General features: G+C 40.4%; 1 protein-coding gene across 1 annotated transcript in view; it reads right to left on the reverse strand.

The window, feature by feature from the left end:
- ERCC4 (ERCC excision repair 4, endonuclease catalytic subunit) overlaps positions 1-22,045 on the reverse strand; it is a 41,140-nt gene that overhangs the window by 12,364 nt on the left and 6,731 nt on the right. Inside the window, exons 3-9 of the mRNA XM_043455708.1 lie at positions 17,763-17,958; positions 16,481-16,688; positions 13,902-14,082; positions 12,786-12,914; positions 10,259-10,369; positions 7,582-8,179; positions 5,700-5,792 (exon numbers count right to left, since the gene is read on the reverse strand). Coding sequence (XP_043311643.1) covers positions 5,700-5,792; positions 7,582-8,179; positions 10,259-10,369; positions 12,786-12,914; positions 13,902-14,082; positions 16,481-16,688; positions 17,763-17,958 — 1,516 coding nt within the window. The remainder of the gene's footprint in view (positions 1-5,699; positions 5,793-7,581; positions 8,180-10,258; positions 10,370-12,785; positions 12,915-13,901; positions 14,083-16,480; positions 16,689-17,762; positions 17,959-22,045) is intronic.

Raw genomic sequence — 22,045 nt, forward strand, 5'->3', positions numbered from 1 at the left:
TGATATGGCAAGACCTAACTTAATATGTAGACAGTCACAGCTGAGAGAGTTAGAAAATTAGGCCAGGCCATATAGATAAAATCTGGTACGGAAATTGCTGTAGAAATTGAAATGTAGGAGAAAGGCTACATCCTGGGTTCTGCTGAGGGATGTTTCCAGTCAAGGCCAGGTTGATCTGAGCCTTGTCACTAAGCCCTTTGAGTGTACAGTCCCTCGTATAAGCTGGGAAGTGCATGCGGGTCCCCAACACCTGGCTACAGTCCACTAATGGCACTCTTTTCTAGGCTACGTTCTGATGAACTGGAGAAGATGCAGCTGTGGGAAGGAGGCCTGGCGCATACAACTCACCTACTCAGATGCTACAGGCACCCTGGGTGGGCTACAGCTCTGGGCAGGAAAGGGTTCAGAGAGCAGGCCTGGGATGCTCAAACCCTGCACATTCCCAAGAAAGGCCTGTCTCCTCAGTTTGTCTTTCTGGAAACCCCTGGCCAGCTTCTGGGAGCTGAGATCTGAGTTCTTGGACTACTCCGCCTGATAAGAGGATCACACAGCAGGCCCCAGTGTGATTTATGGTGAATACATGTTTCATCTCCAGGGAGCCGGAGTCCGTCCTTTGAGTACTGCATCTGTATGACTGACTCCCAGTAAAAACGCTGGACCCCAACTCTCGGGTAAGCGTCCCTGAGGGTAGTGCTGAGTGTGTGCTGTCACACACGGAGGCCAGGATTAAGCACTTCCCGGGACCTCACTGCAAGAGGACACTCGGAAGCTCACGCTGGATTTCTCCTGGACTTGGCTCCGTGCGTTCTTTCTCTCTGCTGATTTGACTCTGTGTCCTTTCTCTGTAATTAACCACAATGGTGAGGATCCCAGCTTATCTGACTCCTGTGGGTCCTTCTGGTGACTCACTGAGCCTGAGGGTGATCTTTAGGGACCCTCAACGTAAACACCTCATCTGAATATCTTAGTTCCCTGTACGCACTGTAATCTAGAGACAGTCACTTTAATCAGAGAAGCCTGAGGCAAAGGATATTTTAAAAAAAGTGAAAGAGCCAATTAGGAGGTTACTGGCCCACATCCAGGGGCACCAATTCTTGGACTCCATTTCCTCAATATCGCTTAAATCTCTCCCCTTCTCTCCATCAACCTAATCTTAGCTGCCACTGGTTCTTATCGGACAACTGCAATAGCTTCCTGACTACTTCCCTACTCCATCCATTCCAAGTTTGGTGCCAGAGAGAGCCTCTGAAAACACACTACGTCACTCTCCTACTTAGAACTCTGCAGTGCTGTCTTACGGCCTTCAGAGTAAAGTTCTGAATCCTTAACAGGTCTCCTGCACCTCTGAGCTTTCACACACACTCTTGAACACAACCCTCGGCCCACTTTTGTCTACTCAGCAACCAACACACATGCTGCCTAGGTCAGCTTAAAGGTCACCCCTCAAGAGATGCTGCCCCTGACGCTGCCCTCCTCGCCCCCTCTGACAATCTCTCGATACCACTTTCTTTCAGCTTTGCAGGCTATAGCCTGCAGGTGTTTATTAGACTGTGCATAACCATTCAGTGTTTGTCTTTTACACTAGGGGATAAGCTCTAGAAGACAGAACTGAGCTTTTTTTCTGCACCACTTTAAGTCTAGCACTTTAATGTGAGGACAGGAGGAGTTGGATCATAATAGATGCTCAAGAAATATCTGTTGACTGAGTCTTGGGAGATGAAGGTCTAGGAGACACAGAGAAGCTAAATGTTCTGAACAGGAAGAGGAAGTCTGTGTAACACATGGTTATAACACTTTCTGGAATATCTTTTTCAAAAAGCATACATACACACATATAAAATATCCTCCATGGATTATAGCTCACCAGGATTTTCTGTCCATGGAATTCTCCAGGCAAGAATACTGGAGTGGGTAGCCATTCCCTTCTCCAGGGACTCTTTCAAACCCAGAGGTCAAATCCAGGTCTCCCGCACTATAGGCAGATTCTTTACCATCTGAGCCACCAGGGAAGCCCACATACTATCCTCCAGAACACATGAATAGAAAATACATACCCACAAAACACCAGAGAGGAAAACGTCAGTTTTCATTTCAATTGCAAAGAAGGGCAATGCCAAAGAATGTTCAAACTACCATACAACTGTGCTCATTTCACATGCTAGCAAAGTAATGTTCAAAATCCTCCAAGCTAGGCTTCAACAGTATGTGAACTGAGAAATTCCAGATGTACAAGCTGGATTTAGAAAAGGCAGAAGAACCAGAGATCAAATTGCCAACATTCACTGGATCACAGAAAAAGCAAGAGAATTCTAGAAAAACATCTGCTTCACTGACTATGTTAAAGCCTTTGACTGTGTGGATCACAACAAACTGTGGAAAATTCTGAAAGAGATGGGAATACCAGACCACCTGACCTGCCTCTTGTGAAACCTGTATGTAGGTCAAGAAGCAACAGGTAGAACTGGACATGGAACAGTGGACAGGTTCATACTTGGGGAAGGAGTCGTTTACTCAACTTATATGCTTCTTTAACTTCCATGCAGAGTATGTCAGGTGAAATGCTAGGCTGGATGAATCACAAGCTGGAACCAAGACTGCTGGGAGATATATGAACCACCTCAGATATGCAGAAGATACCACCCTAAGGGCAGAAAGTGAAGAGGAACTAAAGAGCCTCTTGATGAAGGTGAAAGAGAAGAGGAAAAAAGGCTGGCTTAAGACTCAATATTCAAAAAATAAAGATCATGGCATCCAGTCCCATCACTTCATGGCAAATAGGAGGGGAACAGTAGGCCTGTACAGATGTGAGAGTGGACCATAAAACAAGTTAAACACCAAAGAATTGATGCTTTTTAACTGTGATGCTAGAGAAGACTCTTGAGTCCCCTGGACCACAAGGAGATCCAACCAGTCAATCCGAAAGGAAATCAACCCTGCATATTCACTGGAAGGACTGATGTTGAAGCTGAAGCTCCAATACTTTGGCCACCTGATGCAAAGAGCTGACTCACTGGAAAAGACCCTGATGCTGGGAAAAATTGAGGGCAGGAGGAGAAGGGGGAAACAGAGTTTGAGATGGCTGGATGGCATCACCGACTCGATGGACATGAGTTTGAGCAAACTCCAGGAGATGGTGAAAGACAGGGAAGCCTGGCGTGCTGCAGTCCATGGTGCTGCAAAGAGTCAGACACAACTTAGTAACGGAACAACAATGAAACAGACTCAAGACATAGAGAAAAGACTTCCCAAGGTGGAGAGGGGCTGGGGGAGGGAAGGACTGAGAGTTATATGTGTGTAACTGAATCGCTTTGCTGTATGGTGGAAATTAACACAAACTACAAATCAACCACACTTCAATAAAAACTAAAAGAAAATATATTTTCACAGGTTGAAAGGACTGTCCCATAGCTGTGGATCGACAGCTGTAAGAATCCTTGCCTAAAGGTGAAAAGACAGCCCTCAGACTGGGAGAAAATAATAGCAAATGAAGAATCAGACAAAGGATTAATCTCAAAAATATATAAGCAGCTCCTGCAGCTCAATTCCAGAAAAATAAATGACCCAATCAAAAAATGGGCCAAAGAACTAAACAGACATTTCTCCAAAAAAGACATACAGATGGCTAACAAACACATGAAAAGATGCTCAATCACTCATTATCAGAGAAATGCAAATCAAAACCACAATGAGGTACCATTACATGCCAGTCAGGATGGCTGCTATCCAAAAGTTTACAAGCAATAAATGCTGGAGAGGGTGTGGAGAAAAGGGAACCCTCTTACACTGTTGGTGGGAATGCAAACTAGTACAGCCGCTATGGAGAACAGTGTGGAGATTTCTTAAAAAACTGGAAATAGAACTGCCATATGACCCAGCAATCCCACTTCTGGGCATACACACTGAGGAAACCAGATCTGAAAGAGACACGTGCACCCCAATGTTCATCGCAGCACTGTTTATAATAGCCAGGACATGGAAGCAACCTAGATGCCCATCAGCAGACGAATGGATAAGGAAGCTGTGGTACAATATACCATGGAATATTACTCAGCCATTAAAAGAATTCATTTGAATCAGTTCTAATGAGATGGATGAAACTGGAGCCCATTATACAGAGTGAAGTAAGCCAGAAAGATAAAGACCAATACAGTATACTAACGCATATATATGGAATTTAAAAAGATGGTAATGATAACCCTATATGCAAAACAGAAAAAGAGACACAGATGTACAGAACAGACTTTTGGACTCTGTGGGAGAAGGCGAGGGTGGGATGTTTCGAGAGAACAGCATCGAAACATGTATATTATCTAGGGTGAAACAGATCACCAGCCCAGGTTGGATGTATGAGACAAGTGCTCGGGCCTGGTGCACTGGGAAGACCCAGAGGGATCGGGTAGAGAGGGAGGTGGGAGGGGGGATCGGGATGGGGAATACATGGAAATCCATGGCTGATTCATGTCAATGTATGACAAAAACCACTACAATATTGTAAAGTAATTAGCCTCCAACTAATAAAAATAAATGGAAAAAAAAAAAAAAAGAATCCTTGCCTAAGACATGCCACAATCACAGAGGAGAGGAAGGGGAGGGAAGGACAGCACAGGGTGCTGCCCACATACTGTGCTGAGTGTCTTTACAGGGGCTCAATGACACTGATTCAGGAAGTGCTCCTGTGTCTGGAAACCATTCCTGGATGCACTGGGGTATCTACATATTTTAGGCATATACTGAAAGCCCATAGCCAGTGCTGGAGAATGACTGTCCATTTTGAAATTGTGTCGAGGTCCTGGCTGGCTAACTGCCACTAAAAGTGACTTATGCCCTCTCGTTGTCACTGCTACGTTGCCAGTGTCTGAGGCTTTTAGGACTGGTCTGGCTCGGTCCCAGCCAGGCTAGGCCATGGTATCCTCTCATCTAGCCTCTTCTCTATCTCAGCTCAAGGATTCCCTGTCCAGCCCCTGCCCTGGCTCCTGGGGCCCCTGAGAGACCACCTGATTCATCTTCTCTCACCAAGCTACCATCTCCTTGACAACATTCCTTGGGAGATGTTATCAGCTTTCTCAGATGCCTACAGGTAAGAGGTAGCCATGCAATTTGCCTATCAATATCTCACTTAGGAACATTTTCCTTCTGTTAAACCAAAAACTTTTTCTATCTGGAACATTAAAGGATACTCATTCTCAAAAAACACACATCTGCTCAGACAAATGTTGCACTTTTATAAAAATGTTTTTCTCAGAGTGATTCTATTGATATGAACTGACCAGGTCATAAAAGTATTTTTGGGTAAAGACTAAAGCAGTCACCCACCCAAGACAATGGAGATTTCACAAGGGAAAAAAAAAAATCATGATTCCAAGCGAAGGGAGAAATCTTGGACATGGGGGAGGGGGAGAGTTCTACCTACTGCTGGTGCTTTAGGTTTTATTTCTTTACAAACAGAAAAGCAGTTTTCTTCACATATCTAATAGTCCATCAAACCCCTGAAAAGCAAATGGGGATGGTGCAGAGGCAGGGAAAAAAGAAATGGGTGCTGATCCATGTAAACCCTGGGGGGTTATCAGACCATAGGTGTATCTTGACGTGACTGTCCCTAGCACCTAAGGGCTAGGAGATATTCCCCCACCTAGATCCAGAGAAGCCTCTGGATCTTCAAAGGCCTTTGATTCCTTCATACTGATCTTCTGTGTATTTACCTTATGAGCTTTTCAAAAGCTTCCTTTTCTTTCCGCAAAGCAGTGAGGTAGCGCTGTTCCTCCGTTGAACCTCCGTATATAAGAAAGTAAACCCTGCAAGTTAAGACAGATCTCTTTTAGGCTGAAAACACATAATTTTTAATCCCTGGAAGGAAAAGCGTGAAATCAGCAACCCAGAGTGTTCAAATAATAAATATTTGATGGAGAAGAAAAGGTTCCATTAATCACATACTTGCTAAAATCAAGCAGCCTAAACCCCACCTGTTAAAGGTCTCATTACCACATGGGCTTTTTTTTCCTTTCTTCTTTCACCGAAAGGAGGAATGGAGTTTAGGTAAACACTGAAACATAACAAAGAGGGATAGAGTAATTCTTTCCTCATAACTATAAACAAATCAGAAAACACAATCTTAGCGGCTTCTCTTTTTTCAATTTTTTCTTTGCACCCCTGCCAAACAATCATTTAAAAAGTTGGAGAGCAGTTATAAAAGCCAGCTTAGGAAAGTTCATGTTAGTGAAAAGTAAACAAATGAAATCTATATGACCTTTATCTTCACAAGTAATTTCTCAGTTCTTTTTATTCATGTCTTAACAGAACCAAGCCATCGCACATTTTATATAAACACATGGACACAGAGGACATATGGATTATATCAAGCGCCTCAAGAAATAATTTGACATATTCTTTTCTCTTAGAAAAGGCCAGCTTTCTATCTTGTTTGTTGCTAAGCTGAATGAAGCACCTTTTCTTCACCTTCCATCAGAGATATTTTCTTTTTTTTTTTTTTTTAATTTTTCCTCTTTAACCCTCAATTTTTCTTTTGACCTTCATCTTCCTAGATTGCATTTTTTTAAAGTGTGAACATGGAAAAGTTCACATGAGTGAACATGAGTCCAGAGACCCCCAGCTCTGCCACGAATACATCAAGTGGCCAAGGGCAAGTCACTCACCACCTCTGAGCCTCAGTTTCTCATTGTTGGACTAAGTGGTTGAACTCCAAAGACCCTTCCATTTCTGACATTTTGTTTTCTAAGCATCACACAGTATTCTATTATCAGGCAACAGAGAACTTGGGTGCACATAAGCTATCTACAGTATTGATCAATGGTAAAGTATGAAAAATTTATCAGCCTATAATTATTTTACCAGCTTTGTCTAATCTCTTCATCCTGCATTATTTCTGACCCAACTCCTCCATTCATCTCTACTTGGAAGGGTTGCCTTTGTTAAACTGGCTAGAAAGGTTTCTTTTGGCTCTGATTTTGGTTCAGGCTGAGTTCAGGATATTAATTTTGCTGTTTATTTCCCTCGGATAATTGGAGAGCCAGAACACTATATTCTTTGGGAGGCACCATTTTCTCATCTGATATTTCTGTAGATTTCTCATCTGATAGTTCTTGAAACTCAAGAAAACTTGGTACAATAATTCCCCAAATACTTCAGTTTTATGTGGCTGTAACTTAGAGTCACTTCTTCAGATTTAAAAGAAAGACATTTTCGAATTATGACATGATTTTGCTGAGTCATAATTACATGAACATTTGGGAGAAGTTAGGATATTGTAAATTTCCTAGGCTTATTCAGAGACGGCACCCTGTAGGCTACAACCGATGCATAAAGAATACGGCACCGAACAGCAGCAGAGGTTACCAAGGGAGGCGTTCGCCCAGATCCCCGGTCCCACTACAACACGCGACCTCCTCCTCAGGCGTACTTCCCAGATGGACCTGAACCATCAGACGTTTCACAAACTCAGCCAACATCCCAACAAGGCAGCGTTACAGATCAGAAAGCCCATGGGCAGCTGGTCTGTCTGTACAAACCCTACAGAACTGTGAAGTCGAGCCTGTAAGGTGAGACTTCACCTTCCCTACAACTTGCCTGAGAGGCTTCCCGGGCCGAGACGCCCTGTAAATTTCAAGCTGACGCACGAAGGTCAGCTCTGCATCATACAAGACCACGTATCTCGGCTCCACCTCGTGGAGCACGCGTGTCAGAGCGTAGGGATCACTGCAGCCCAGGAGCGGGTGGATGATGGTGAGGGGGTCTTTCAGAATCCCGTAGGCGGCATCGGAGGACACGTTCACATCAGACTCCTCGTGCTTACTGTCTCCTGTGCAGCTCTCCGGGCTGCTGGTCAGCTCTCCTGGGCTGCCCTCCTCAACACCTGCCTCCCCCTCTAGTTCTTCAGTTCTTCCCACCATCTGAGTTAAAGTCAACCTTGGTTTCTTCTTTCTGAGGGCCTTCTCTTTGGCAGGGGGCCTGTCTTTGTCTCGGAGGTCTTTGGGCCTCTTGTTGGATTTCATGATTCTCTTCGAGTCATCTTCCTTCCTTAATCTCATCCATACATCTTCGGCTTTGCTGTCCTTCTCAAAGGTTTTTCTGTACAGCCTCAACAAGAAGACCTCTGCTCCGACAGTGAGGTACTCTCGCAGCTGGGAACATGTCCTGTCGTCACTTGCGCAAATGAGAACTTGTCCTAAAATTGAAAACAGCGTTATGGAGCTATGAGCTCACTTCCTGCCCTCCTCCCTGTGTGCCCCCGCCTCCTGCCCCCCACAAAGAAGACCCGTCTCACCTCCTTGGCGCTAAAGATACTTTACACTTTGTTTAACAAGGGTCTCAGATGCTCATCAAAGACATTCACCTCTCTGCCAGGATCACTTAAATCTTTTGGGTAAAGTTGAAGCCAGAAATATTTAGAGACTTATGAAAATATAGCTGTGGTATAACAGAGGCTTTAAGGGAGCTCTTTTTAATTAATAATTTTCCAGAGGATCTGGAAATACTAAAATAAATTCCAAATGGATTACAAAGTCAAATGTTAAATAATAAATCATAAAAAAAAGATGACTCTTCTCCATCTCTCCATATGAGGATGCTTTTCCAGGCTTAAAAGCAATGAAGAAATCTCAGAGAAGATTGATATCTGTAAACTAAGACTGACTCAATACACTGGAGAATTAACTGTGCATTATAAAGGTAAAGAAAGACTGCTCTCAAGCCTTTTGAGATGGACCGTGTTCTGTCTACAGAATGTGTATCTCTCTAAATAAACCCATTTCTAATCTTAAAAAAAGAGCTAAAGACAAAATACAACTTTATACAACTATGATAAATGTTAGTATCTTCAATGTATAAAAAGCTGATACAAACTAAGAACACACCTTAAACCAGCAAAGGAAACTAACACAATTCACAAAGAAAGAAATGCATCTGAGAAAATACTGAGCTCCCTAAACATCAAAATTTCAAACTAGATAAGCATTTTTCTCCCATCAAATTAATAAAACTGTTATACATATGTGGTACATGCAGATACACACAAATATATACAGCGTCTTCAGTCAATGCTAGCTAGGTGAAAAAGAGACAAAAGAAATGACAACTTTTCTTTTCTTTTCTTCCAAAAGAAATGACAACTGATAAAAAAAAGAAAAACCTACATATCAATGTGGTAATATGTTTTGAGAACTTTGAAAATGTCAGTGTCATTTGTCTCATTAATTCTACATCCAGAATTAATCTACACTATAACTTTATAGTGTTATATCTATACTATAACTTTAACAATGTGAAACAGAAAATACACAGAAGAAAACCAGGAAGGAAATATGTCAGGGTTAACAGTGGCTGCGAGACATAATTTTCCCCCCTTTTCTTTTTTCTTTATACTTTTCACTTTGTCTAAGTGGGTATGTATGACTTAGGGTCATAAATCACAGCACCATATGTTCTGTGATAATATCATAGAATAATACTCATATAAGGACTCTGTGCTTGCCTTTATTGCTTTATAGGAGTCAAAGTCTCAACAGATATTCTTTAAAATTTAGTTTTATTTTTTATCTGGTTTTATTTTAAAAACTTAGCTCAGGTTCTGAGCTAATGAGTTATGGTGCTAATGTTTAAAGAGAGTAGCCCTAAAACTTGGAATTTCTTTAGGGCTAGGCCAACGTTACTCCACAGGCCAATTAAGGCTTCTTTGAAAAGACTTGCTGACAACTTAAAACATAAGCCCATTAGCTTTCTCCTTGGGGATTTCAGACTTTAAGCTTTAAAGCCTAGTGAACATATATGTGGAGATTAGCTGCACCTTTTATTTTTTTTAATTGAAGTCTAGTTGATTTATGATGTTGTGTTAATTTCTGCGGTACAGCAAAGTGACTCAGGTATATACATATATACATTCTTCTTAATATTCTTTTCCATTACAGTTTATCACAGGATATTGATTTGAGTTCCCTATGCTATATAGTAGGACCTTGTTGTTTATCCATTCTATATATAATAGTTGATTAGCTATATCTTTAAATAGAGGTTTTCCCAAGAACTCAACCAGTAAAACAACCTGCTTTCATGAATATACAATGACTGAACTTGGAGAAAACCATCCAATGAACAGAAAGGAAGTTGTCACTAAGATTTTGGTGATGTGGCACTTATTTTTCTTATTCTATAGACAAAATAATAGTGTTAAGTTATTTTTAAAGAGCTAATCAAAAGGACTCATTTGCCAGATTTTGAAGGCCAATGTCATCATCTCCTTTTTTCCTACCTGGACCACCAAGGACTTCACTCTCCTTATTCTCTGCCTCAATTTCCTTCAAAACTTCTGTGAGTGCTGCCCACTTTGGGTTGCTTTCTAGCACCAGTTCCTTTTTTGTTTCTGTATAGAAATAAACGATAATCTCATTCTATGTGATAATGTTTATCCATAAAGTATTCCAAAGGCTTTGAAAACAAATAACACAGGCATCGTTCTATAAGCCCATTCCTTTGAGCTTCCTTCATAACGGGGGGAGGAGGGGCAGGACTGTCAACTTAGGAGGTCCGGTTGAACATGTGCACATATAAACGGTACATCAAAACAATCAACAAGCACCCATCAAAGTGCTTATAGTGCAGGTAGTAAAAAACAAAAAACGAAAAACAAGCACCCACTATGCAGCCCAGGAAAGTAGACTTATGAGAGAATCCAGATTCTTGAGAAGGTCTCCTTATGGTCTAAATGAAGACACTTCAAACCCAGATTAACATAGGCTCCATAACGCCTTGACAGAAAGTCATATGCATGGTCACTAATAAGAGGTGATTACATGTCAGTTGTCAACTACGATGTTATATATAAACTGCTACACAAAATAAAGGAATCAGTACAGAATAACAGTTTTTATTATTTCTAAAATCTCCATGATTTTCCTAATGCTGAACACGAGATATAAGCAGACAACAATAAAACCTTTATTTCTGTAAGTACTCAAACATATTACTAATGTATTTAATTAAGTTTTGAAATAGATCTTTGCACTAGGCAGGACATAAGCATGGCAGCTCAGCTGGTAGAGTCCACCTGCAATGCAGGAGACCCTGGTTCGATTCCTGGGTGGGGAAGATCCACTGGAGAAGGGATAGGCTACCCACTCCTGTATTCTTGGGCTTCCCTGGTGGCTCAACTGGTAAAGAATCTGCCCGCAATGCGGGAGACCTGGGTTCAATCCCTGGGTTGGGAAGAAGCTCCCCTGGAGAAGGGAAAGGCTACCCACTCCAGCATTCTGGTCTGGCCTGGAGAATTCCATGGACTGTACAGTCCATGGGATGGCAAAGAGTGGGACATGACTGAGCGACTTTCACTTTTATGTCTTAAAAAGGCAACAATATTCACTATATATTTATTATAATAGTTATAGATGAGTGTGAAATAAAATCCATTATTTGCCTCATTCTAGTACCTTTGTTTCCTAAAAGCTAAAAAGAAAATCTTAAAGAGATCGGAATATCAGACCACCTGACCTGCCTCTTGAGAAATCTGTATGCAGCAGGTCAGGAAGCAACAGTTAGAACCAGACATGGAACAATGGACTGGTTCCAAACAGGGAAAGGAGTACATCAAGGCTGTATATTGTCACCCTGTTTATTTAACTTATATGCAGAGTACATCATGAGAAACCCTGGGCTGGAAGAAGCACAAGCTGGAATCAAGATTGCCAGGAGAAATATCAATAACTTCAGATATGCACATGACACCACCCTATGGCAGAAAGTGAAGAGGAACTTTCATCAAGAGGAACTTGATGAAAGTGAAAGAGGAGAGTGAAAAAGTTGGCTTAAAGCTCAACATTCAGAAAACTAAGATCATGGCATCCGGTCCCATCACTTCATGGCAAACAGATGGGGAAACAGTGGAAACAGTAACAGACTATATGGTTTCACCATGAAATTGCAGACGCTTGCTTCTTGGAAGAAAAGTTATGACCAACCTAGATAGCATATTAAAAAGCAGAGATATGACTTTGCCAACGAAGGTTCGTCTAGTCAAAGCTATGGTTTTTCCAGTGGTCATGTATGGATGTGAGAGTTGGATTATAAAGAAAGCTGAGCGCCAAAGAATTGATGCTTTTGAACTGTGGTGCTGGAGAAGGCTCTTGAGAGTCCCTTGGACTACAAGGAGATCCAACAAATCCATCCTAAAGGAAATCAGTCCTGAATATTCATTGGAAGGACTGATGCTGAAGCTGAAGCTCCAATACTCTGGCCACCTGATGTGAAGAACTGACTCATCTGAAAAGACCTTGATGCTGGGAAAGATTGAAGGTGGTAGGAGGGGATGACAGAGGATGAGATGGTTAGATGGCATCACCGACTCAATGGACATGAGTCTGAGTAAACTCCAGGAGTTGGTGATGGACAGGGAGGCCTGGCATGCTGCAGTACATGGGGTTGCAAAGAGTCGGACACAACTAGGTGAACTGAACTGAAAGGGGATGTTAAAATAGTCCACTAAGACCTTAAGTGCCCAAACAGTAATTATTCTGAAGTTAAAAAAAAATAAATCAACCATTCTTATGTAGTAGTACTTTTGATTGATACTTGGTGTTTGTTATTTGGAATCCCCTGGCAGTGAATCCATTCCAAATATTTTTTAACACAGATCACATATGTTACATGTTAACAAGTAATTAAATGCAGTCACATATTTTTCACACAGTCGAATGAGATTTAAAGTTATACTGTAACTTGATAAGCATTTCTACACCAAATATGTAAAAAAAAGACATGTTTGAAGACTTAATCATACAAGATACCTTGTTCTTCTTTAATCTCCAGTTTTTCAGGCAGTTTGATTTTTTTACTCATTTTTGCATCTGGAACATGATAAACCCTTGCTCGAGCATTTACAAACATTGAGGTGCTGGAGTCAAGAAAGAGCCAACCTAACATAAAATGTTAAGGGGGAAAAAAAAGCCTTTAATTTATGGTTAACTTCAGAGAATCTCTGAAGGTCACATGACCTGTATATCAACCAGTCACCAGCCTGTTCATCTCCCAATCACACCTCCCTTGTTATGGTCTCTGTCACTGTTTGGCTAGACTGGTGGTTTTCAAAGTGCGGCCTACAGATCCCTGGGGGTCCCCAAGATGTTTTCAGGGGGATGGTCTGTGACCTCAAAACTACTCTCATACTAATACTATTACGGAATTTCCCCCACTGTGTTGACATTTCTAACGATGCTGCAAAAGCATCGGTGGGTTATGCTGCTGGTGCCCAAGCACAGATGAAGGCAGTGGACCCAAAGTTCACTAGCAATCAATGTATTCTTCAACTCTGTGCATTTGTAGTTTATGACTCAAGAAAGTCCCTGGTGAAGCAATAAGAAATATTAACTTTATTAAATCTTGGCTCCAGGGGCCCCTGGGCCACACTTTAAAAATCACTGGTCTTGCCACACAGTGAGAAAGGTCACAGTAATGAGGCAAGAATGTGACTGGTAGAAAATCCAGTCGGTGGACAGCAGCATATGTATGCTTCCCTACAAATCTCTTCTCATTCTCTGGCTAATGAAACTCCATATTCCCTTGCCGTTTCTTTGGGGAAATGAATTTTAAGTTCATAACAACTAAACTTTCAGAAGACAACCTATTTCTAAGCTGGGGACTGCCTATGATATATGGTCTTTTCTAGAAATAAAACTGCCTGGATGGATATGAATATTTATTAATATACAGAACAGAAGTTAAGTAGGTGGAAACATTAGCTATCAATAAAACCTACATCCCTGTGCTATGAACATAAAACATAATTTGACATCTCAGTACATCATGTAGTTGAATATAGCACTCCGCACACCTGACTCCCCAATAAAATCTAGTACTTCACTCAAATCAGTTCCTAGAATAACGTTAGTATTTTTATCTCCCACCTGAATTCTGACCGAATGCCTTCTCTGTTGCTCTGAGAGATTCCAGAAGATTAAGAAATGTGATACAATCATACTGAGAGAGATACTGCAGCAGGGTTCGTAATATCTTCAAATCCTGAACCAAGGATTTAGTCTTGGCTCCAAGCTGGTGCCACAAAGGATCTAAGTAATGGCGAATTGTCTAAAACAAGAATAAAATACTGCTAAGAGATATTTAATATAGCTATTATTAATACAAATGATACTTGCAACAAACATTATTCCTTGTATACCTAAAAATGGTTAAAATGGTAAATTTTGTTATGTAAGCTTTACCACAATGGTTTAAAAAAAAACAAAAGACATTATCTCCCAAGGAAGTGGACAGAAAATTTAAGTTCATAAGACTCAGAACATTCTAATTAGAATGTTTAATTTTTCAAATGTAAAGCAGAGTGTCATCACTACAATCTTTATGATCAGATACAGTCAATTCATAATTACCTGCATTTACATTATTAGGAGACAAAGGTCCTGATAAACATCAGATACTCAATTATTCACTTTTATGCAGAATCAAAGCAAGTAATTGAGATACATTTAATTTCTGCCAAGTCCTGTATGGACAGAGATGTGACAGCCAGCTGGATGATGAAAAAGACATAAACTAGGGAAACTACACGGTATCAAATTAGTATCAGCAGACTGTAGTTTGCTGCTATAAAAGATGTGTTTATTATTTTCTTTAAGTGTGATTCAAGGATGAGAAAATATTTGTTAACAACCAACTAAATCTGAATACTTTTTAAGATCCTAAAAAACTGTCTAAAACACAGAACAGTTTTATGTATATACTATGTAGGTATCTATATATCCAGAGCTATATATATGCATGTCTCCTTCACAAGCTGATCCTATAACTAAAAGGGATAATGCAGCATGATGCAGAAGCAGTTTCACTACATGGCATCTTATCTAACACATTTAATACTGAACGGAAGTAATATTTAGAAGACCAAATAATCTACTGTCCAAACTGGAACTCTTGTGAAAATGAAATGACGTTATTAATAATTGCTCCAGGACAATAGGCAGACACTGTGACTGTCCTAGATAAACTGGGACATATAAGTCTTTTGTATATCATCTTTTGTAAAAAATCACCTACATGCCCCTTTTCTAAAACCATTAACAAAATTTAAATTTTCTAACAAACGCAAAGATTATGTTACTTTGATTTTTACTGGCCAGGGGATGATTTACAGAAATTTAGTGTGAAGCCTATCTGGCTACATTTTGTTTTTCTAGGGACATATACGGGGGCTTCCCTGGTAGCTCAGTGGTAAAGAATCTGCCTGCAGTGCAGGAGACCTGGGTTTAATCCCTGGGTTGGAAGATTCCCTGGAGAGGAAATGGGAACCCACTCCAGTATTCTTGCCTAGGAAATGCCATGGACAGAGAAGCCTGGCAGACTACACTCCATGCGGTCACAAGAGTCGGACACAACTTAGTGACTAAACCGCCACCACACAGATATATGTACCATTAGAAGAATGTGAGAGGTGTTTTTGGTATACTAGGCACTAAATTAAAATAAATTTTAAAAAGAGGCACAAAACACATGGAATGGTTTTTATGCATCATTATTTCACAGTAAAAAGACTTTCTGGAAGAATCAGAAAAATAAGGACTTAAATTTTTCCCTTTAAAAAATCACTATGCATTATTTTTAGCGACAAAGAGATTGATTCAGAGTTCGAAAGAAAAGAACTTGTTCTTCAAAAATATGAAAAAAAAAAAAGCTGCCTGGAATTTTTTTAGTTTTTTCTAGACATACAATTTGATCTTAGACATTTATGTACCTGTATTAATATTAATCTATGATGAAAAAGTTAGTTGAAATAAACATTCCTAGACTACAGTCTTAGCATTTTCTCACTTCAGAATGTAATTTTAAGACAGGCAAGTTTCACATTCCTCAGTAATCAAAACTCATCGAAATTATTTTTATTCCAAATAAGAGACCATAAATTATGAAGCTTCTTATGCACACTCTTCTACCTGTAGATATTCAAATGTTGTCATTTCAGAGCAAAAGGTGATTCGTTGTTCTCTTGGAGTGAAAGTTTAGTCGCTTAGTCGTGTCCGACTCTTTGCCACCCCACGGATTGTAGACTACCAGGCTCCTCCGTCCACGGGATTTTCCAGGCAATAGTACTGGAGTGGGTTGCCATTTCCTTCTCCAGAAGATCTTCCCAACCCAGGGATCGAACCCAGGTCTCTCACATTGTAGGCAGACACTTTACTGTCTGAGCCACTAGGAAAGTTCTCTTACACATGTTCTCTTACATATACTTAAAAAAAAAGAGACAGTCACTGTATAACTGCAAAAATCAGAATTATGCTTAGAGGCCAATCAATGTATTTGACTACAAATTACTTTCCGGTAAACCAAAGAAGATATACTTTAAATCACCTCCAACCTAATTTTAAAATGACAACAAATTCCTACTGAGAACATTATAAATATTAAAATAACTTGCATACTTAAAAATTACAACATCACAAACAGTGCTTAAAAAGAAAGAGAAATAGAGTACCTTGTCAAAAGGTTTTCCAATAGCATTTTCTAAAGATAAATCTTCAACTTCAAGTGACGGGTTATGGCATTTTAATTCCTTTAAACAGGCATTTAAAATGTCCAGAATAGCAGTCTGTATAGCAAGCATGGCAGGTGTCATAGAAACATGAATTTCTACGACTTCGGGTTTATGCAGTTCTAAAAACGAGTTTACTGCTACATGGAACCTAAAAAGACAAACATTTTAAAATTATTTTCTAGAGTTGTAAGAGCTCTGTGTTTCCAGTCTCAGTTTACTACTCTAACAGCTTTTTGTAAATGGACTGAAGATCAAACCAGTCAATTTTGGAAGTCAGTCCTGAATATTCATTGGAAGGACTAATGCTGAAGCTGAAAATCCAATACTTTGGACACCTGATGTGAAGAACTAACTCATTTGAAAAGACCCTAATGCTCGGAAAGATTAAGGGCAGAAGGGGAAGGAGCGGCAGAGAATGAGACAGTTGGATGGCATCATCGACTCAATAGATGTGGATTTGAGCAAACTCTGGGAGATAGTGAAGGACAGGGAAGCCTGGTATGCTGCAGTCCATGGGGTCACAAAGAGTCAGACACGACTGAGCGGCCGAACAACAAATGCAATTAAGAAGCAAAACGGAAAGCCAGGCGACAGTGTTTTCAGGATTACTTTTAACCATATAAATGGAAGTATTACTCAAATAAGGCAGGGTCAGGGATTGAAGCCAGGTCTTCTGCACTGCAGGGAGATTCCTTACCATCTGAGCCACCAGGGAAGCCTTAACATACACACATACCCAGCCTTTTCTAGATTCTTTTCCCACATGGGTCATTAAAGAGCGCTGAGTAGAGTCCCCGTGCTATACAGGAGGTCCTCACTAGTCATCTATTTTATACACAGTAATGTATGGCAACCCCACCCGCCAATTTACCCCACCCTCTTCCCCACTGCTGATGGGTAGTTTTCAAAGTGCAAGTTAGAATCTTAGCCAGTAAATCTGTAGTTCACCTAATTCTGTTGTACACATGAGCCTCCAGATTCCTAGGGATTTCACTAAATGAACAAGAAAGTGGTGGCCTTGGGCTACCAGAAAAATAACTATCAAATCTCTCTTTCCTATTAAAAGAATCACAAATGTGGTGACCATTTATCTATACTTGGGTGCACTGTTATAAACCTGACTAGCATGTGTCAAGTGCAGTGACAGTAAATACTATATTAAAGTGTGAAATTAAAGTACAGCAGGTTCTCTTGCAGAAATTGGTCACATAATGCTGTTTACCTTGGCCACAGATACAGCTTCCTTACAAAAAGATTTCTCATCACTCTTTCCACGTGACAAAAGCCGGTGTCAAAGGCAACAGCGTTGTCTGTGAAGGCTTTAATAAAACCACGTTTGTTTTTCTGTCGAAAGAGGCGCAAGATGAATGCTTCTTGACAAGACTCGATTATTCTGTGAGCTCTATATACCAAGATGCCTGAGGGGGGAAAAATCATAATTTAGAGTGCACAAAAGACATGTCATTTTTATGCTTGCTTTCACTTATTCATCACAGTTTTCCTGAATGCCTTATTTGAGCATAGGCAAGCTATTCTAGGCTGAGGATACAGCCACAAACAAAACACGAAAAGCTGTTCTGTGGCATTTACAAAAGTAATATAAGTAAGAAAGATATTTAGTTGTTATAAGGGATAAGTGCTGAGGGAAAAAAGTGAATCAGAGGAGACAAGGAGTATGTATAAGAGGTGGTGGTTTGCAATTTTCTTACTTATTTAATCTTTTAAAAAAAATTGTAGTTGATATACAATATTATAGTTACAGGTATATAATACAGTGATTCACAATTTTGAAAGGTTATACTCCATTTATAGCTATCATAGAATATTGGCTACATTGCCCATGTTGTACAATATATCCTTGTGGCTTATTTTACACCTAATAGTTGTATTTACTAATACTTTACCCCAATATTTGCCCTTCCTTCCCTCTCCCCTTGGTAACAATAATATGTTCTTTTTTTTTTTTCCACTGCACTTTGAGGTGTGTGTTCTTTGACCAGAGGTGGAAACCATGACCCCTGCAGTGGAAGCATGGAGTCTTAACCACTGGACAGTCCACAAGTTTGTTCTTTGTATCTCCAAGTTTGCTGCTTTTTTGGTCATATTCATTAGTTTGTTGTATTTTTTAGGATTTGCAATTTCAGATAGGGTACCTCACTGAGGTCTTAAGTGAGTAAAGGCTGGATGGAGATGAGAAGGGTGAGCCTTGTGACCAGGTGGGCCAAAAAAGTTCCAGCCCAAGGAAGGGTGAGAGTAAAGGCCCTGAGGTGGGGTGTGTCCGACCTGGTGGAGGAAAAATTTCTCAAAGTCAAGTGGGCCATTTGTTCTTTTATATGTGAATCAGATGTGAACTTTGCAAAACAGCTGCCTTTCAGAAGTCTGGGCAGCATCTGCTTCACTTATTGTAAGAGTTCAACTTTCAGAATCAGTATATTTTACTGAAAGATAAATTAGTCTATTTGAAATAAAAATCTTAAAAAAAAATGCTTAAACATCTGTTTTGTGGGGTGGATGTGACAATGACACCTCTGAATTGTAAAAACAAGGATATACACGTTTCTTTAATTAGAAAAAGAGAGTTCTGGACCAGATGATTTCTCATGTGCATATATCATACACACACGCCTCTGTGGTGCAGTAGGATTAGTGGGAAATTAGAGAGAGACAAGAAATGACAAGAGTGCACAGATGTCAATTACTCTATGACAATTCTCGCCTTTTAGACCTAAACCAAGCCAGGTACCATATATATTTGCTGTAAACTCACTGGCATGTTTTTGCTCCCATTCTCATCACTCCTGGGATCTGGAAAATGACAATACTAACCCATGACTTGTTCAATAGACTTGTTCAATAGACTCAATACAGATTCTACTATTTTGGTGTTTAAAATTTAGATTGAGGTAGATGGAGCTGAAATTTATTCTAGCCAAGCAAACTGCTTTTCAAAGACAGTAAAAACAAACAGTGCTAAGTAGAAATTTGTAGACAGAGGATTTTCAATAACACCAGTAAATGTTGTTGTTGTTTAGTTGCCCAGTCGTGTCTGACTCTTCTGAGACCGCATGGATTGGGATTTTCCAGATAAGAATACTGGAAGGGGTTGCCACTTCGTTTTTCCAGGGGAAGCCAACACCAGTATATGTGCACAGCTAATCTACTACTCAGAAAATACTTCGTACCTAGCAGGTGGGTTTTTCCAAGTATGCTTCTGGGCCACAGTTGTGGTCCTGGACAAAATAGGACATGAAAGTTAGAAATAATAAAAATAGACTTCTAAAGAAAAGGTGAATCTCAAGTTAAGAAAATGGTGTACTCTAAAAAGTTGTCATTCTTTTGGAAGCCAGAAGAAGGAGGGAGAAGAGAAGTATATTCTATCCCAGCCCTAAGCACTGGGCTTAGGCACTTTTACAGATTTTTATTTCATTTAATCCTCACAATAACTCTATGGGGTAGGTATTACTATAGAGACCAGGAAAGGGAAGCAACTTGACCATGGTCATCCTACAAGTAAGTGGAGGCCAAAGGTTCCAAATCATGAGTGTCTGATAGCACAGCTATATTCTTCCTACCAGGGCATATCATCTGAGGACCATGCACCCCTCTCCCTTAAAAATGTACAAGTAAGTTAGGTTTCCGGGTACAATTCTAGGGCCACATTTTTGCATCTCATTTTGCTGCACTGTAATTACTTCTTTACACCTACCTCCTCCTGGTTGGGCACAAGATCATTATAAGAAGAAGTAATCAGAGAGTGCTTACTATGTGCCATGCATAATGCAAGAATTTCATATACCTGATATCAGTTCACCCTCACAATAATCCTAAGAGAAAGGGGAGAAAACTGAGCCATACAGAAATGGAGAAACCTGCCCAAGGTCACACAGCTGGCACCTGCTGCCGGTGAGCTCAAACCCAGAGGCTGCCTAACTCAGGAGAGTCCCCTGCCATCTCATCATCTTTGTCTTCAGCACTGATCTCATTCCTGCCACATAAGGGCAACTGGTAAGTGAAGCCTTCACTAACACTGAATGTTAAAAATGACATACAGTCTGAAAGACGACAAAGCTGAATTACAGCACTGGGTGTGCAAATCTAATGTCACTTTTTTTTCCTTTAAGTTTCCCAAGGAAAGTGTGTTCTGAGGTCTATTTAGAGATGTCAGAATATGCTTTAACAACGAAAGAATCCTCTTTCCCTATATGTTTGAAAGTGTAATCTGGGGAGATATTTTCACAGTTCTCCCACTGCTGAGAAGTCATGTTGGCAGGGATGCCTGGGGTGGGTGCAGTGACGCTGAAAGCTAATGACAGGAACAAGTTAGGGCTGGTGCGTTCAGGACTTCCCAGGGGGTTACATGCTCCTAGGACACTGGTCTGTAACAGCTGTGCTGAAAGCTTCTACAGGGGCTGGGAGAATGCAGGGGATAGACGATGATCCCATGGGTTGTAGCATTTGAAGGGATTCATTTCTGTGGCTCATTTACATTCTATTCAGCCAAGGAGCACTAACAGCTCCCACTTCATTATTGGCTGGGAATCAATCAGAAATGGGAATAGCATTTTAATTAGGAACCACCTATAAACTACACTTTGCATAGTCCTTCGATTCAGATTGCTCTCTGCCTAATCAGGTTGAACTGTTACTGGGAGTCAAGAGTAATACTGACATCTAGTGGTTATTTCAATACTTTTTTCCATTTTATCAACTTAAGTAAAGCTAAATTTATAAGAAACCAGCAAGCAGTAAAATATTTTACAACGTATCAAGATTTCAGGCTATACAAAGCCCTTTTTTTTTTTTGCTATTATCTATTATTTATTACATACCATGTACTGTACTAAGCAATTATATTTATTTTACCTCATTTAGTCTTTATAATAACTTCACAAGGCACTATGTTCTCAACGTAAGCAATGAGACAACCTAGACTTGTGCAAATTAAGTAACTTGCTTGTAAGCAGTGGCGTTACCCTTCAAAGTCAAGTGAGTCTGACCCTAACTGTACAGCCTTGCCATGGCTTATAACTGATAAATATAAAAGTATAGCAAAACTTTCCATCAATCGGTTCACTATGAATCATATAAAACATTGGTTCGGGGCTTCCCTGGTGGCTCAGTGGTAAAGAACCTGCCTGCCAATGAAAGAGACACAATTTCAATCCCTGATCTGGGAAGATCCCACATGTCATGGAGTAACCAAGCCAAGGCACCATAACTACTGAGCTTGTGCTCTACAGCCTGGGAGCCACAACTACAGAAGCCCGTGTGCCCCAGAGCCCATGCTCCGCAAGAGAAGACACCACAATGAGAATCAGCCCACACACCACAACTACAGGGGAGCCCCTGCTCAAAGCAACTAGAGAAAAGGCCACTCAGCAACGAAAACCCAGCACAGTCAAAAACAAATAAAATTATAAAGTATTACACATGACATTTCCATTAAAAAAACATTCATTCATACATTTATGCATTAAATATTTCTTGAGGGTCTTCGAGGCTCAG

The sequence above is a fragment of the Cervus canadensis genome, chromosome 32, assembly GCF_019320065.1.
Source record: "Cervus canadensis isolate Bull #8, Minnesota chromosome 32, ASM1932006v1, whole genome shotgun sequence".
NCBI classification, from domain to species: Eukaryota; Metazoa; Chordata; class Mammalia; order Artiodactyla; family Cervidae; genus Cervus; species Cervus canadensis.